Raw genomic sequence first — 17480 nt, 5'->3', positions numbered from 1 at the left:
TACTAATCTGGAAGTCTTCCATTAATACAAAACGGACGTGTCAGGAAATGGAGAGAGCTGGGTGTTTACCTGTTTCTGTTTAAACCTCCTCAGTCATTTCGGGGTCTTTTTCTCTGTGAATGATGTCTAAATATTTCTGTAACAATACCTTTAATTCCCCTGGAGGTGATTTGTCTTTTCTTCCCACCCTACCCCCCAGAGGAGAACAGGAGCTGTTTAGGTAGAAGGTATAGAATAAATACACCTTTTATATTCAGTGAGAAACCCTAAAATATGTGTGGCATTAAACAGATGGTTTGGTCACAACAGTGCAGGTGCTGTACGTGTATTTATGAATTAGCATATGCTATTTTTTAAACCACCGCTCTTTTATATGGAAAAGCGTCTTACAGTTTACGGAAGAACATGTGAGTTTGTGTTACCTTCAAATTAGTTTTCAGTACATACTTTTAAAGACAAAACAAATGGCAACTTGGACAGGCAGTTAAGAGCTAATCTATAATATTAAAGTATTTATTTCCCCCTCTAGCTCTCTGTGTTCCTCCATCCCAATAAATTAGTTGTTTTCTAATTAGGGTACTAAGAGGGTATAATCACTGTGCCTGCCCTGCTTTTATTATTGTAAACAAACCCTTTAACTTTGCACCCTCATAGCGTGTTCAGAGACAGAACACTCCTCTGTCCGTGGTCCTGAAACCACTCCTGCTTTATGATAACCTAACAGTTTTCATTAGAGATACTGGAAATAAGAAAGATCTGGATATAGGTGTAGGCTCTTATCCTGTACTTAATAAAATAAAAACACTTAGGAGCTATAATATAAGTATATACATATAATTTTGTCAGGTAACTAATACAGGAGAAATGTAAAATGTTTTGTGGATAGTGGCAATATTTTTCACATAAAATCTTAAATGCGTAAACTATATCAGTTAAAAACCCTATTTTCTTGAAGGGGAACCAACACTACTAGTAAAAACTAGCTTTTTTATATTGAATATATTTTTCTGTGTTTTTAAACTAGTAATATATTGGGCTATTTCTTTGGTATAAAGCCTTTCTTATCTATTCCCTTAAGAGTACAGTTTATGATATGTACTATTTTCTCTACTGTTTAAAACCTGACTTAGAAAAAATTTTGAATGTTCATATACTAGATTTTTCTAGAGTAATAATGAGGTACAATACTTTTATTAACCTTTTAGAAATGTATGCCAACTCTTCTGCAATTTTTCCTAAGAGGCACAAGCAACAGGTTTAGCATGCTGGTTACAAATACCAAGAAGAGTGTGAGCTTTGATTTCTAAATTTCTTACTTGTATTCAGAGGGTGGCTAAAAAATATTATTTCAGCCTATGAAAGTATGGTGTTTTGTGCAGTATTTGTATCAGATAGCATACTTTTAAAGCTCTCTGTTGATGTTTTTGTTACAGTAGAATTCTTATCAGTAGGTAGTCTGCGGCCTAAACAGTTATTGATGAAAGCTTCATTGAAGTGTGTAAACGTGTCTGATTTTGGCAACCTGCTTATATTTTACTGAAAGATTTCTATAAATGTCTTTAATTTTGGAAAGTTATTATCCCCCTATGTGATAACCAAATAGACACATACTAATTTAAGTATATATAAGAAAGTATATCCAAATCATTTCAAGTTTTAGGAGATTATGTGGTGCGAATTAGACAGGGTGGGCTTTGACTTTTATTTATTTATTTATTTATTTAAAGAAATAAGGGTTGAGAGCACAGAGACCTTATTAATTTTAACTGACTCATAGCGAATTATATATGCTTCTCAGCCATATGTGCCTCAGTTTCCTTGCCTCTAAATAAGGCAGTAATACTTATCTTACCCATCTTGTAGAGCCATAGTAAGGATTAATTAAAAGTTGACAGGAATATTTTTGCTTGGATTTTCATTTGAAGGAACCCTATACATATAAAGAGTAGTAATATCAATATCAGCAGTGAATGGCACTGGCAGTGATGGCTGCAGACAAGTTGTATGTTGAATTATTCACTGTTATGAGTTATTTTGATATATCTATACTCTTTTACATATGGAGAAGTCAGTGCGATGTACTGGAAATCCTGCCTCCCCTTCCTGCCCACCAGGAGTTAGGATACCAGATTTCTGTGACTAACTAGTTTTATAACCTTGAATTAATTTCTTAGCCTGTTTAGGTCTTAGTATTCTCTGCAATATACAAATGAACGGACATTCCTAAAGTGGCTTATATTTCTATTATAAAATTTTATGACTTAACACTGTCAAGTGTCATTGCTTGTTGTGTTACATTTTAAAATACTTTAGTATTCCAACTGCTTTTATATTCTTAGTCTTGAATGCATGTTTATCTCATTTGCTGCTAAAACATTTTTTTCCTGTTAACCTGTGAAAGAAAAATTCTAATCTGAGGATGACAATAGTAAAATGAAAAGGGAAGTTGTATAAGAGTTGAGTAGTTAGAAGCTAGAAGTTAGAGCTTACAAATGAAATGCTTCTGGATTTTCGATTCATTGTCAATCCAGGGAAATGCAATTTTATTACGTCTTCTACTCATTGTATTTACGCCTACAGATGTGTCATAGGAGAAGAGCTTTACTGAAAAACACTTCTAATTAGTAGAATATTTAGTAACAATTCTGACTGAATCAGTTATTTTCTTTAGCATTCCTTAAGACCTCCACTGCTGGGTAGACACCTCCACAACTGTTTTTCTTCCTAGAGCAGCAAGCCAAAATGGATATGGAATGTTTCCATTTATATCTCACAAGACCTGTAGAAGAATTTAAAGTGAAAAGGATTCAAGAGACATTAATCTAGAGGGAAACAAAAGCCTGATATGTTCATTCATTTGTTCACTCACTGTTATTCATTCATTCATTGATTCATCAAACATTAATACGCATCTACTAGTTACCAGGTTTGGTTCTAGTGATGAAAAAGATGAGTGAAACATATCTCTCCCTAGGAATTCATAGTCTAGTACACAAGACGCATTGCATTTTGGTCATTCTTCTTTTTAACACAACTGTCATACCAAACAAATTCATCAAAAGACATAGTTAGCTAAGACATCTTTATATTTTTGTTTGGTATTAAGTCTGTATCTTCTCTTAATGATTGTCTTTCTATTTTTCACTCCCAGATCTCCATGTTTGACGTTTATTTACATAATTATAGCAACTAAAACTAAGTTTAAATCGTAGTCTTTATAGCTGTGTGTATGGGTATTTTCTCACAGGGGGATTCTATAATATAATACAACTTAATATTCCTAGGAAGTACATGCAGTTATAATTTCTAATGCAAGCAGCTTCCTTTAACTTTTGATGTTTATTGTTATCACAAATATTTGGTATTCACAAAATTTATTTGTTTTGTACGTATGTTGGATTAAGTGAAATAATATCACAAAAACAGTGATTAAGTTTAATAGTATTTTCAAGAGAGCACAGTTTAGTTAAGAATAGATTTTTTGGGTACTCGTTTAAATATAGATTTCTTTAATAAAATGCCTAAGCACTTATAGGATAGTCCCTAAGCATCTGCCCCTCAAGGGAATGGTAAACTTTATGAATTGAATATGGAACATTTCTAGAATAATGTGATTATCTAAACAGTGGAACTTTTTGAAAATAATCTATTTGGGGTTGTTTACTATGGTTCTTTTGCCTTCATATGGAAGGGAGCACGTAATGAGGCCTATAAGGAAACATTCAAAATTATTTTCCCCAATGGAAATATGTAGCAGTGTGTTTTAAAAGATATTTTAGAACTGTTGGAATCAATTAGGATAAAAATTTTAGTTCCTTATTTAAGTACAGGCTTCAGAGACATGGTAGTATCTAAAGTTTTCGTAACCTTTTTTCCTGGAGGAAATTGCCAGAACTAAGAATTCTGTTTATTCATCTTTTATTAGAAAATCATTTTGTGGCATACATTGCCATTTATAGATTATTTTCTTTCTGACCCTTTGCTATTTAGAAGTAATACTTCTGTGTTTCTTCCTACTATGCCTTACATCTTGATCTGTACTCAAATTTCTGTATCATTAGGGGAGATTTAAAAACTTAATTCATAATAAGTACCAGATGACCTGAAATGAAAAACTTATAGTCTGGTCCATTAGCAGGTAAATTTTATTAAAACAAATTAAAACCTATAGAAATTTATTGTGATCATCTCATATTTTAAGTGCTACTGAATCACTCTGTTTATCTCTTTTTCTTTTAATTAAAAAGAAATCTTTTCCAAAATTAATGTTACATATATCAAACAAAATACTTATAATTTGATTTATCCCATAATTCTAATGCAGCATGTTCTTATTAGTTGCAATTTTATCAGTAAAAAATAGCTTGTTTAAAATTTAACGTACTTGATAAAAGTGTATATGAGAAACAAGTATTTTAATTATTGAGCCATAGTCATTTAAACTTGATGTTTCCAAAACTATTTTAAAAAAATCCATCTTGTGTATTTGTCTATGAGTTAAAAGAAAACTTGCAAATTAATTACTTGTTGCATTTTTAAGTCATTGTCAATAATAATGTCTAATTAACAATGGTAATAGTAAGTGGTATAGAAAACATTAAGTAAAGAGATCAATATGTTTTTTCTTCTTCTGAGGAAAGTAACAGTACTTTTCAAAAGTGGGGTCACAACCAGATTGTTGCTATTTGTACATCAGGCTATGTCTGAAGATGCTTTAGGCATCATATTGTTACATTGAGAGATCTCAGATTAAGAATGCTATTGGAAAAATAATTGAATGAAATAACACTGTCCTTCCACAAGAAAGAATTGTTTCTCAGAATTTTCTAATTAAAGTAGGAATTCTTCTATGAAGTTTAATAAGGACAATATTTGATGGATATTACCTTTTTTGACAGATATTCTGTCAAAAATTGAATAGATGATCAGCTTTTTCAGAGTCCCTGAAAACCTCCTTTACCAGATCCCATGATGTCATGTTGTATGTCTTATGTAGCTAATGTAAATTCTAATATTAAGTAAAAAAACCCCCAAAAAACAGTTACAGCAATCTCATTTAAAAATGAATATTTTCACTTCTTGGTGTGCTAGTATTTGGGAGGCTAACATTCCTTGACTATAACTTTTGGTTAAAAAGGATACATCCTATGAGCATAAAAGTACTGGAACATGGCTTTGCATTGATCTGTTGAGTTAATATGTTTAAATAGGTTTTAAGTATGGCTAGATTCTATTAAGTAAATGTAAATTATTTTTATTTTAAATACTTTCTACCTAGATATCTTAAAAGCTCATTACTTATAGTAGCAAGTATGGGGTTTTTTCCCCTTCCTCTTCATTTCCGTGTTGAAAATCTGTACCCATGTAAAGAAAGTAACAAAGACATTAAAAATTTTATGATTACTTATAGGATGCTGCAAAAATGGATTTTAGTTATATTTATACATTCATAATTTTGAAGATGTAAGAAAGTAATAGGTTTTAAATATTATTTTGAGTTGGGATAGTTTCCATTATTTTCACTTCTTTTTGTTTCATTCTTCTAGGAAACAAGAGTTGGATAGTAGTCAATCTCCAAAGCAACCAGGAAAACCGCCGGACCCTGGGCGTCCAGTTCAGCCTGGTCTCAGTAAAAGTAGAACTACAGACACTCTGAGGTCAGAGCAGAAATTGCCTGGAAAGAGTCCTTCCACTCTTAGCTTGAAAGAATCGAAATCCAGAACTGATTTTAAGGAAGAGCACAAGTCTAGTATGATGCCTGGCTTCCTCTCAGAGGTTAATCCTTTAAGTGCTGTCTCCTCTGTTGTAAATAAATTCAATCCTTTTGATTTGATATCAGACCCTGATGGCTCCCAGGAAGAAGCCGCCAAGAAACAAAAAATATCTCAGAAGGAACAAGGAAAACCTGAAGGAATCACAAAGCCTCCATCACAACAACAGTTACCCAAGCCAGTTCCTAAGCAGCCAGGACCCGTGAGGGCCCTGCTTCAGCAGGACGGTTCTCCCAAATCAGTATCTCCTCAGCAGCCAGAAAAAATTAAATCACAACCTCCAGAAACAGGAACGCCAACTCAGGGCCTCACCCAGGCTCCTCAGACAGACCAGGCAAAATTGCCACTTCAAAGAGATGCAGCCAGGCCTCAGACTAAACAGACAGATACGGTAAGGGGAGAGTCTGTTAAACCCTCACTGCAAAGCCCATCCAAGCCACCTATTCACCAAGTAAGTCCTGGAAAGCCTCCAGCCCAGCAGCCTGGACCTGGAAAACCTTCCACACCACAGCCTGGGCCTGCAAGGCCCTCAGCTCAGCAACCAGGGCCAACGAAGGCCCTAGCTCAACAGCCAGGGACCCCAAAGCCCCCGGCCCAGCCACCGGGAACAACAAAGCCTGCAGCTCAGCCTCCTGGACCAAAGTCTCCAGCTCAGCCTCCTGGGCCTGCAGAGACTCCAGCTCAGCCACCTGGGCCAGCAAAGACTCCAGCTCAGCCACCTGGGCCAGCAAAGCCCACGGCCCAACAGCTGGGGACAACGAAATCCCCGGCTCACCAACCTGGGCCACAGTCTCCAGCTCAGCCACCTGGGCCTGCAAAGACTGCAGCTCAGCAGGTTGGGCCAGCGAAGCCTCAGGTCCAGCAGCCTGGGCCAGGCAAGACTCCAGCTCAACAGCCTGGCCCAGCGAAGCCCCCTCCTCAACAGCCTGGCCCAGCAAAGCCCCCTCCTCAACAGCCTGGCCCAGCAAAGCCCCCTCCTCAGCAGCCTGGCCCAGCAAAGCCCCCTCCTCAGCAGCCTGGCCCAGCAAAGCCCCCTCCTCAGCAGCCTGGCCCAGCAAAGCCCCCTCCTCAACAATCTACAAAACCAGTAAGCCAAACAGGGAAACCTCTGCAGCCACGAACTTTTCCATCTGCAGCACAGACTCCAGTACAAGGCCTCCCAAAAACCATCTGTCCTCTTTGCAATACCACTGAACTTCTGTTGCATGTTCCAGAAAAGGCCAATTTTAACACATGCACTGAGTGTCAAACCACTGTTTGTAGCCTCTGTGGTTTTAACCCCAATCCTCACTTAACCGAGGTAAGTGCATTTTTTCGTTATGTTCATGCTCTTAAACCATATCATCATCTTCCACAAATGGTGCTTAGTTTATTGCTGTTACGATAGGATGGCACTGTTTTTCTCTGGTTCTTTTCTTCTTTCCCTCCTTCCTTCCTACTTTCCTCTTTTTCTTCTGTGCCAAATGTAAATTAGAGTTTTTCAACATTTTCTCCAATAATATTTCTCCAAAATATTGCTACAATTTCTGATAAATTTGGCACATAAAGGAAGTATGAATTGATTGATAGATGCTGAGCTTTTACTCATTGCATTCTATGGGTAAAATCCACACTATTATTACATTATATTAATTTTTACATTAACTTTTAAATTCATGTTCCTACCTACCATGATACTCTTGATATGATATTCTTAAATGGGATCCTATTTATGCTGTGAAAAAAAGTGGACAATGTTTTCAGATTCTAAATACAATTTCGATACGAAATTGAGTACATTCTTTCAAACTGCACATCCCCTTTTCCTGCCAGTGATTTTGCTATACACTATGAGAGCATGCTTCCCTCATTTGTTGAGAGTCATTCATAACAGCGTAAGTCACTTCAAAAAATGAAGTCATTAGAACAGGTTCAACTTTATGGGTATCGTCTTAGAAGGATCACAGTTTATAACTCCAAGTCTTTGGGTAAGCCTTCCTGGCAGACTGAATCATGAAGGGGCCAGTTGTGGCACAAATGAGTTCAAGGTTGTTTACTCTGACTCAGGATAGAAAAGTTATTCTCAACAGGTCAGTTAATGTCAACTCAGTGCTTAAAGGCCCTGAATAAAATAGCATTTTAATAGGTAGAGATTTGGGGACGTTCAGGGGGAAGGGACAGAAAACAAAACTGCAGAACTTAGAAATTCTCTGGAGTTAAGAAATAATATAGTGAAGATGGTATAATAATATAAAATAAGTGAGAATAAAAGGGCTTAAGGTTTGAAAGAATACATTTTTAAAAGAAATGCAGTAGCCCCTACCCGATGAGAAGGCACAGAAACCATTGAGTCCATCTAGAGAACAGCTGTCAGTGGGCTGTGTGTGCATTATGTGCGCATAATGCACAAGAAGGAATGAAGGCAGCAGGCAATGAAGGATTATGTCATTTAAATATCCGCGAGAGAGGAGACTTGTGTACCCTTGTTATAAATGAAATCTATGGTCTGATAAAAACAACAGTGATAATTATTGGTAGCTGTTATGTTAGTTTGGATACTTAACTGTGATGAAAGTTGAAAATGATGTCCATTTAAATATGTCAACCTCTGTTTTTTTGCTAAAGTATCTTTTACTCTTTTCACCAAAAGTCATATTGAGTACTTTAACTTTTTAGATAAGCCATACTTTAATGATAAAATTGCAATTAATAAGAACATTTAAGTTATGGAGGAAATCAGATTATAAATAGTTGGTTTATGTATTTGTAGCTTTTTTTCATATCTTAACCTTTTTTTTCCACATCCTTTTTTTATCTTTTAATTTATTTATTGAAGTATAGTTGAGGTATAAAATTATATAAGTTACAAGTGTACAATAGTGATTCACAATTTTTAAAGGTTATATTCCATTTATAGTTATTATAAAATATTTGCCATATTCCCCATGTTGAACAGTATATCCTTGTGGCATATTTTATACATGATAGTTTTGTACCTCTTAATCCCTTATCCCCATGCTGCCCCTTTCCCCATTTTTCTCCCCACTGGTAACCACTAGTTTGTTCTCTACATCTGTGTGTCTGCTTCTTTTTTGTTATAACCCCTAGTTTCTTGTAGTTTTTAGGTTCCATGTATAAGTGATATCATACAGTATTTGCCTTTCTCTGTCTGACTTATTTCACTTAGCATAGTGCCCTCCAAGTCCATCCATGTTGTTGCAAATGGCAAAATTTCATTCTTTCTTACAGCTGAGTAATATTCCATATTGTGTGTATGTGTGTGTGTGTATATATATGTATATATAAATTCTGATAAAGATGTGTTTCTGCCCATAGTATACCATCTTGATAGGAATGTGTAGTAATAATGACTTCAAACAGTAGATGATCTTTTTGTAAAATGTTTGTCATGTATTTGTGGCAATTTATAAGGCAGAAACCTGTAGTTGGACCTTCAAGCCATGTATATTATTTGAGTACCTACAATGTGGAAGACATTTTACTACATGTTTGGTAGGATATAAAGATAAGTAAAACATAATGCTGATCTTAACATGATCCAGATGTACTAGGTTAGATCATACACACACAAGGAAATATGTGGTCAAATGATAAAAGCTGTGAGAGACATGAGCAAACATTATGAACTTCCAAGTAGGAAGTGCCATTTCCAGTGGGTGAGATAAGGAAAGCTTCATGGAGAAAATGGCATTTGTGCTAGGTATATAATGATGGATATTATTTCAACAGATAAAGAACATGAAAGGGGGTAATGATTTAGCCTAAGACCTAGAGCCAGAATAATACAGGGTGTATTTAGGGAATCAGGCATAAATCTAGGTTGCCTGAAGTGGTGGGGAAGAAATGGGCAATGAGATTGGAGAGAAGTTGAAGTCAGATTTAGGTCTTCCACATTTAGTCAGTAGCAGTGAGCATTCTGCTTTATGAAACTTACCTTGTTTAATGTAGTCATACATTCAATCCTTCATTCATTTTACAAATGTGTATCAAATGCCAAGTTGCGAAGCACCATCAAGTACTTTGATAGAATCAAGTATGTGTTAGATATGGAGTCTTCCTTCTACCAGAAAACTGGGGAAATAAAAGTTGTAAATAAGAAAGGAAAAAATAGATATATATGAAAAGTAACTTTGTATAGGTCTTTACAGTTCACATAGTTCCTTCTTATTTGTTTTATCAAAATTAAATTTCCAAATAATTCTATGGTCATGTATTCTGTTTTCTCTTATGGGAAAAAATCGGTGTTCAAGTGGTTACTATGTTAGGATCATCCTGATAGTAAATAACCAGAACCCAAACTAAATCTTCTGATTCCAAATCCATTTACTCGTGGTAAGAAGAGAGAAAGTGCGATGAGGTCAAACGAAGTCATCACTATCTTTGGGGGGTATCCCAACTACCTTCATGGAAATAGAAGTATTTGAGCTGGGAATGTGAAGAATGATAAGAATTTGGACACACTTGACAGGAGTTGGGAATGTGGGGGCAGGTAGAGGGTCTCACTGGCTAAAAAAAAAGCATCCCCATTATTAATGAGATGAGCTTGGGCAAGTCATTTACACTTTCTGTAACAGTGATACCATATAAACAATGGAAATAACATGTTCTCTGTTAGACACATTGGGTTTTTAGGAGGATTAGCTGAACATTTGTATGAGAAGGTATTTTTCAATATATGAAGTTCTTTTGAAGTTGTAATATGTGTCATAGATAATCTTAATATTTTAAACAGAGTTGACTTTGACAGTTTACTCTCAAATTGTTTTCTGCATAGATACAATATCATAAGTTGTTGGGTTCTGAGATAGCAATCAAGAGCCATTTGATCTGCAGTACTAATTGTAACATTTCATTTTAATTCTCATTTTTTTCCCTATAAGGAAAAATGTAATCGTATGGGTCAAATTGTCCAAAAATACTCAGATTGAGTAAAGTTTTACCATGCAGGACAGTGCCAGAGACTAGACATTCTATACTACTTTAATTTACATGAATTTATTATTTTCAAGTTTGAGTTTATATGCAAGTTATTCTCTATATTATTACTTTTACAGCCTATTGGGTAAAAAAAAAAAAAAAAAAAAAAAATCCTGGTCTCTTGTATCACTCCTTGAAAAGACCAGGAGAATTTCTCTGATATATTTTTGTTACCAAAGCAGAATTATGACTATATTTGCTTTGAACATCCTGGCTCTTAAATGACTACTAGGTCTGAGGAGAAGGGCTGGAAAGGTATCAACACCCAGACACAAGCTTTAGGAAAGGGGACTTTTATTTCCTTAACTAAATTTGCCAGCTCTCTCCCACCTCTGCCCACCTGACACACATATACACACACGTACACATACATATACACGCAAACACACCCATACCTCAGATAACCCAAATATTTGTGTGAAGGGGATGACGTTTAAATTAACTGTCCTCTCTGGTAGTTGTCAAGATGTGTGCTGTTCAGATAAACATTAAATCCACTGGCTCCAAGCCTAGCCTTTATAGCTGTATCTCTTCTTGCTAAGAGGAGTTTATAGCTGCATCTCTTCTTGCTAGTCCATTAATGGAGTTAATCTCAGCAACACAGGTTCACTCTTTGGGTTTACTTTCTGACACAGAAACTGAACATTTGCTTTACAATTAGTAAACTACAGTGTTTCTTGTTGTTGTTGATTTACTTTATCTCTTTTGATGTCTAGGCTGGGACCAGGTAGGTTTAGGAGAGATTTAAAGACTTATTCCTAATGTGTGATAATTCTCCTGGTTCTTAGGAAATTTTGTAATATATGAAATGACTTGTCATTTTTTAGACTGTTAATAATGAACCAAATGTTAGTGAGGAAAGTGGATTTAGGTGGGTGGTTCTTTTTTTTTGCTCATATTATTTCGATCATGATGACCCATATATTAATCTTGGCTGAAACTAGATGTTTTATTTAACAAAAACATGGCCATCTCTCAGGAGCTAAAAAATAAAAATAAAAAACAAACACACTTAGACTTCCATATACACTCTCTCAACTTATTAAAGAACAAACAAAAAATGACTGAAATTTTTCAGGTTGGCAAAATGACTTAACTGGCCACCTCTTTTAGGTGGATCAGCCTGCCACTCCTAGTAGGAGAAACTGAGGGGGGAAATTCTGTTAAGAAAAGAGTAGAGATATGCCAAATGTCAGGAGGCTGGAACCTGTGGAGAAAGAAAGCCAGTAAGACATTCCTGATGATGGAGTAGCAGAAAGAACTTTTAGAAAAAGGAATATTCTCTTTTTAGTTGCTTGCTGTTTTAGCACAAAGGTGATTTGTCACCCCAAATTCTAAGCAGAGACAGCAACGCGGTTCTTTTTAAAAAGGAGGACTGAGCACATATGCGTTCACCTCCTCTCTAGAGGTCCCAGTTTTAAAAGATTGAAAGTATAGTAGTTCTGTATACCTCAGTTAAAAAAATAAATGAATAAATAAAAACAATAATAAAAAGTACTCATGAAAAAAAAGTATAGTAGTTCAAGAAAATGGGAAAGACCACCAATAACATAAATTGACAGGTTGAAGAATTCCTAGAAGATAGAAAGTAAATGGAAAGGTGGTGACAGAAACAGAGCTAAAGAAACCACTGTCAGGTGGCTTCCTGATGGAGCCTCAGTGAAGCTCTGAGCTTAGCATCCACAAATACAGAAAGCAACAGTGGGTTGTAGGTAGTGATCAAGTAATAAATTACAGAACTACAGGAGGAACAAACAGGACAAGTGGACTCTTTCCTAATCTCCAGTGGAAGACAGTGGGTAGGAAGAGGCTTTATTTTCTTCTGCTTAGGCTACAGCCTAAGAATTCTCCAAATGAAGGGATGAACTGCCTGAGGAAGGGCCCTCATGAGAAAAGTAGGGCTTTCGAAAGAAAATGAGAAGAAGTAATGCTTCTCTCCCACAACGGAGTGATTTAAAGGAGGAAACAAACAAATAAAACACTAAAGGAGTCAAATTTACTAAATCTGTTACCCTCCTAGTAAAGCTGTCCTTACTTTGGACACTGACCCTCTGCCATCCTACTTCCTCTCATTCAAAGAAGAGGACTAATGGGGAAGCAGAACTGTCCAGAAATACAGAAAAACCTGTTGATTACCCATTCTAAATAATGGAGACATTCACTGTAAATGAATGGTTTGAAGAGACTCACTTGGCATTTTAGCGATAACACCACATGAAGGACATAGATAAACTAGTGAAAGACAAAACAAAACACCTGACCTCACAGGAAAGAGTCCATTCAGGAAATATAAAGAACTTATAAAATTCTTATTATTCCTGAGAAATACTTAAGAGAGGGTATTTCATCAATAATTAGTACACTCAAATTTCAGTGGGCTGATTGAGGGTAAAAATGGGCCTGGTTGATGTTCTGGAAAAGAAAGACCCAGAATTTTCCCAGCTTGTAGAGCAAATTATTCAGCTATTTAACTGAGCACCTACTATGTTTCAGGCACTGTTCTGGACTGTCCTAGTTGTAAAAGTGAACAAAGTAGCCAAAAATTCTTCCCTCGTGCGACTTGTATTCTAGTAAGAGTGGCAAATAAATAAAACGTATAGTGTGACAGATAGTAATAAGTGTTATGGAGAAAAATGAAGTAGAAGGTTACAGCACAGACTAAGGGGGGGTTGGTGATCTGGTGGTAGGGTCCCCTCACTCCCTGTAATTGAGGGATTGGAGTCTGGGAGTTGAGGGATGACTCAGGAATCTGGAATTTTTTGTGGTGACTAAAGGTCTAATTTGCATAGTTCTGAGGCTGGGGGCTCGAGGGGGGCTAAGAAAGGAAAGAGGGGAAACGTACCCAGGAATGTGCACAATTCTGAGATGCCCCTATTTACTCCTTCCTATGGTGATGTGGAGGCTGGGGAATGAGCATTTTACTCCAGTATAGGGAGCTCTTCCTAAACTCTTGTCCATGGAGTTGTAGACATTTTGGGGGTGTGGTTATCTGGAGTTGTGGGGCTTTAAGAGAAATATTAAAAATCATGGAAATTATATCTAAGAGCTCTATTAGGAGTTCCAGAAAGAAATGAATCAAGGCTATGGAGTCAAGCTCTGGAAAAAAGAAAATTTAAGTCTTCAGATTTTGATCCACCAATGGATCAAGCAAGATTAGTAAAACGTCTGATAGATACATCCTGGTGATATAATCTGATTTCCAAGGGTAAAGAGAAAACTTGGAAGACTTCCACAGAGAAAAAAATTAGCATCTACAAAAAGATGAGAAATCAGGCAGGTGTCAACACAGAAGACAGCAGAGGGACCAATTTCTTTAAATTTCTAGAGGTGGTGATTAGATGAATCCTCTATCCAGGCAAGAGATCAAGAGGGAGTGTGAGGGCAGCTTAAGAATTTTTTTTCACACTTAAGGGTCCATAAAAATCATTGGCACTCTATAAGTGTATGTATACATGTATAAATGTGTATGTAGGTATGTGTATGTATATATCACAATCACTGTAGGCGTTCCTCTATTAAAATGGAAAATGAAAGGAGTGGGATGGAGTAGCTGATTATGTCCCAGAAATGAAGAAAACTAAAAAGACATTAAGTCATTTTTTTCCAAAATGTGATTGCATAATAGTAGTGGAATGTGAGATGATACTAGATGGTACACAAATCAAACTGAGAAAGTTATACATTATTTAACTGTGTGTTAAAGTATTTAATTAATACATCAAATATAATTTCTTGGATATTGCTTAGGACAATCCTAAAACAGATGATAATATAAGGTTGTTTTTTGAAAAAATATTGCTTTTATAGAAGGAGAAAATACATAATATCTTAAATTTATAAATCAAAACTTATTATTTGATGTTATAATGGCAGCCACTAGAAAAAGTCACAGCAAAAGTTAACACTGATTGATTCTGAAGATGCAAGCGTGGTGCCTGAGAGAGAGGCTTTTACTTTTAATGTCAAACCTTTTTGTGCTATTTTTTTAACCTTGGAAATTCGTCTTTTTTTTTTTTTTAGCTTGTTTGTTTTTGTTTTTTTAAAATTTCCTTTGCTTTATTATTATTATTATTATTATTATTATTAATTATTATTTAAACATCTTTATTGGAGTATAATTGCTTTACAATGGAGTGTTAGTTTCTGCTGTATAACAAAGTGAATCAGGCATACATATATCCCCATATCTCCTCCCTCTTGCGTCACCTTCCCACCCTCCCTATCCCACCCCTCTAGGTGGTCACAAAGCACCGAGCTGATCTCCCTGTGCTATGCGGCTGCTTCCCACTAGCTATCTATTTTACATTTGGTAGTGTATATGTGTCCATGCCACTCTCTCACTTCGTCCCAGCTTACCCTTCCCCCTCCCCGTGTCCTCAAGTCCGTTCTCTACATCTGCGTCATTATTCCTGTTCTGCCCCTAGGTTCATCAGAACCATTTTTTTTTTTTTTGTTTAGATTCCATATATATGTGTTAGCATACAGTATTTGGAAATTCATCTTATAATTAACACTTGAGTAATTTAAAAAATTCTCATTCATCACATGATTGATTAAACAATTTATATGATATGAAGGAATGGGTAGAGTCTTGATTTTCACATCTTTAGCTTTGGCATTCTACTTGGTGAAATGCCAAGAATTTTTGCTTCTAGATAACAGTAATGATTTGAAATGCCTTATGCCTGTAATGCCAGATTTGCTCAGTTTTTTCATTTGTTCTTTGTTTGTCACAGGCATGTATACTTTAACTGGCACCATTTTTATATGAACCCAGTAAAGAGAAATAAAGTCCCTTGATTCTAAACATAAAGTTTTTAGAAGACAAAGAATATTCTGGGTTGTTTTGTTTTTGTTTGTTTGTTTGTTTTGTTATTCTCTAATAATCCTTAGGTATCCTTCATAGTATTTAAAACAAAAATACCCTGAGTATAACAAAATTTATTTATTTATTTAAAATAATTTTCTCATGAATTTAGAGGACTAGAAATAATCATTTAAAAATCCTTATTACTTAAATGTGTTCACGAACGCCATGTTTGTTTAGCTCTCATTTTCCATGAGGTCTAGTTTGCAGCATTTTCCTCTTTACTTGGATGTTGCACGTATAAAATAAATATATATTCCTCATGCTCTACCCATAAGTTTAATCATTAGAACCAAAGCTTTTTTCCACTTTCAGCTTTTAAATAACTAGATGTTTCAGGTGTCTTTCTGCATATCCAGCTTTTTATAATGTCTACTAAGTGTTGCTACATATTATTGCAGCTAGTATGATGATCTGTATAGCTTAATAAGAACAGATGTTCTGCTGTGAAAGCAGATACCCACAAGTAACAGAATCATTTATTGGATCAGTAAACTTAATACAGTGATGGGTTAACTTGCTCATTGTTCACATCCCTTGAGAAATCACGCATACCTAACACTCTCCCCTGTTCCATATCTTAATTAGCTTAAATAAAACTGGGCTCTTACTTACAAACATTTCAAAAGTACTACATTGAAGACAAAGATGTAAATAATCTATTAGAAGTTTATATATCTTCCTTAAAGTAATGCTGATATCAAAAGCATCAGTAAGGCATCTAAAGATCTGGGTTGTAGTCCTAGCTCTGCCCTTTACACATAAATACTCTTGCTGATATTCCTCTGAATTCAATTAACAGTAGTTCTAGTTACCTTTGATAAAGAAGCAATAACATCACTATAAACAATGTTTCTTGCCTGTCTTACTTTACTCTTACTGTAATTCGGTCAGGTCATTTTAATTTTTCTGAGTATTTTCCTTATTTGTGAGACTTGTCATATACTAAAAATTACATTTGGCAGTATAAGTGGAAGTGCTTTGAAACTGACATGAATAAATATTTGTATTTATTATTAATCTGTATAAAAATTCTAATAAGTAGGGATGGTGCCATCATTGTTAACTCCGTTTGTCACTGAGAAACCAAGGGTAAGAATTTGCAAGGTCACAGAATTACTTAGCAATGAATCCCATACAAGAAGCTAGATCTAAATTTAGCAACTTTTCTAAATAGGAGAGCACATTGTTTTTATTTATTTATTTATTTATTTATTTTTTATTTTTTTACTTTATTTATTTTTAACATCTTTATTGAAGTATAATTGCTTCACAATGGTGTGTTAGTTTCTGCTTTATAACAAAGTGAATCAGCTATACATATACATATACCCCATATATCCTCCCTCCCGCATCTCCCTCCCTCCCACCCTCCCCATCCCACCCCGCCAGGTGGTCACAAAGCACCGAGCTGATCTCCCTGTGCTATGTGGCTGCTTCCCACTAGCTATCTGTTTTACATTTGGTAGTGTATATATGTCCATGCCACTCTCTCACCCTGTCACATCTCAACTCTCCCCCTCCCCATATCCTCAAGTCCATTCTTTAGTAGGTCTGTGTCTTTATTCCCATCTTGCCACTAGGTTCTTCATGACCTTTTTTTTTTTTTTCCTTAGATTCCATATATATGTGTTAGCATACTGTATTTGTTTTTCTCTTTCTGACTTACTTCACTCTGTATGACAGACTCTAACTCCATCCACCTCATTAGAAATACCTCCATTTCATTTCTTTTTATGGCTGAGTAATATTCCATTGTATATATGTGCCACATCTTCTTTATCCATTCATCCGATGATGGACACTTAGGTTGCTTCCATGTCCTGGCTATTGTAAATAGAGCTGCAATGAACATTTCGGTACAT

The 17480-nt window shown here is 35.6% G+C and overlaps 1 protein-coding gene across 1 annotated transcript in view; it reads left to right on the top strand.

Annotated features, from left to right (window-relative positions):
- PCLO (piccolo presynaptic cytomatrix protein) overlaps window positions 1-17480 on the top strand; it is a 384943-nt gene that overhangs the window by 7544 nt on the left and 359919 nt on the right. Inside the window, exon 2 of the mRNA XM_082398709.1 lies at window positions 5547-7071. Within this exon, the coding sequence (XP_082254835.1) occupies window positions 5547-7071 (1525 nt within the window). The remainder of the gene's footprint in view (window positions 1-5546; window positions 7072-17480) is intronic.

The sequence above is a fragment of the Balaenoptera borealis genome (genome assembly GCF_965194805.1).
Source record: "Balaenoptera borealis genome assembly, chromosome: 7".
In the NCBI taxonomy this organism is placed as follows: Eukaryota; Metazoa; Chordata; class Mammalia; order Artiodactyla; family Balaenopteridae; genus Balaenoptera; species Balaenoptera borealis.
This window is presented reverse-complemented; position numbering and strand designations above follow the sequence as displayed.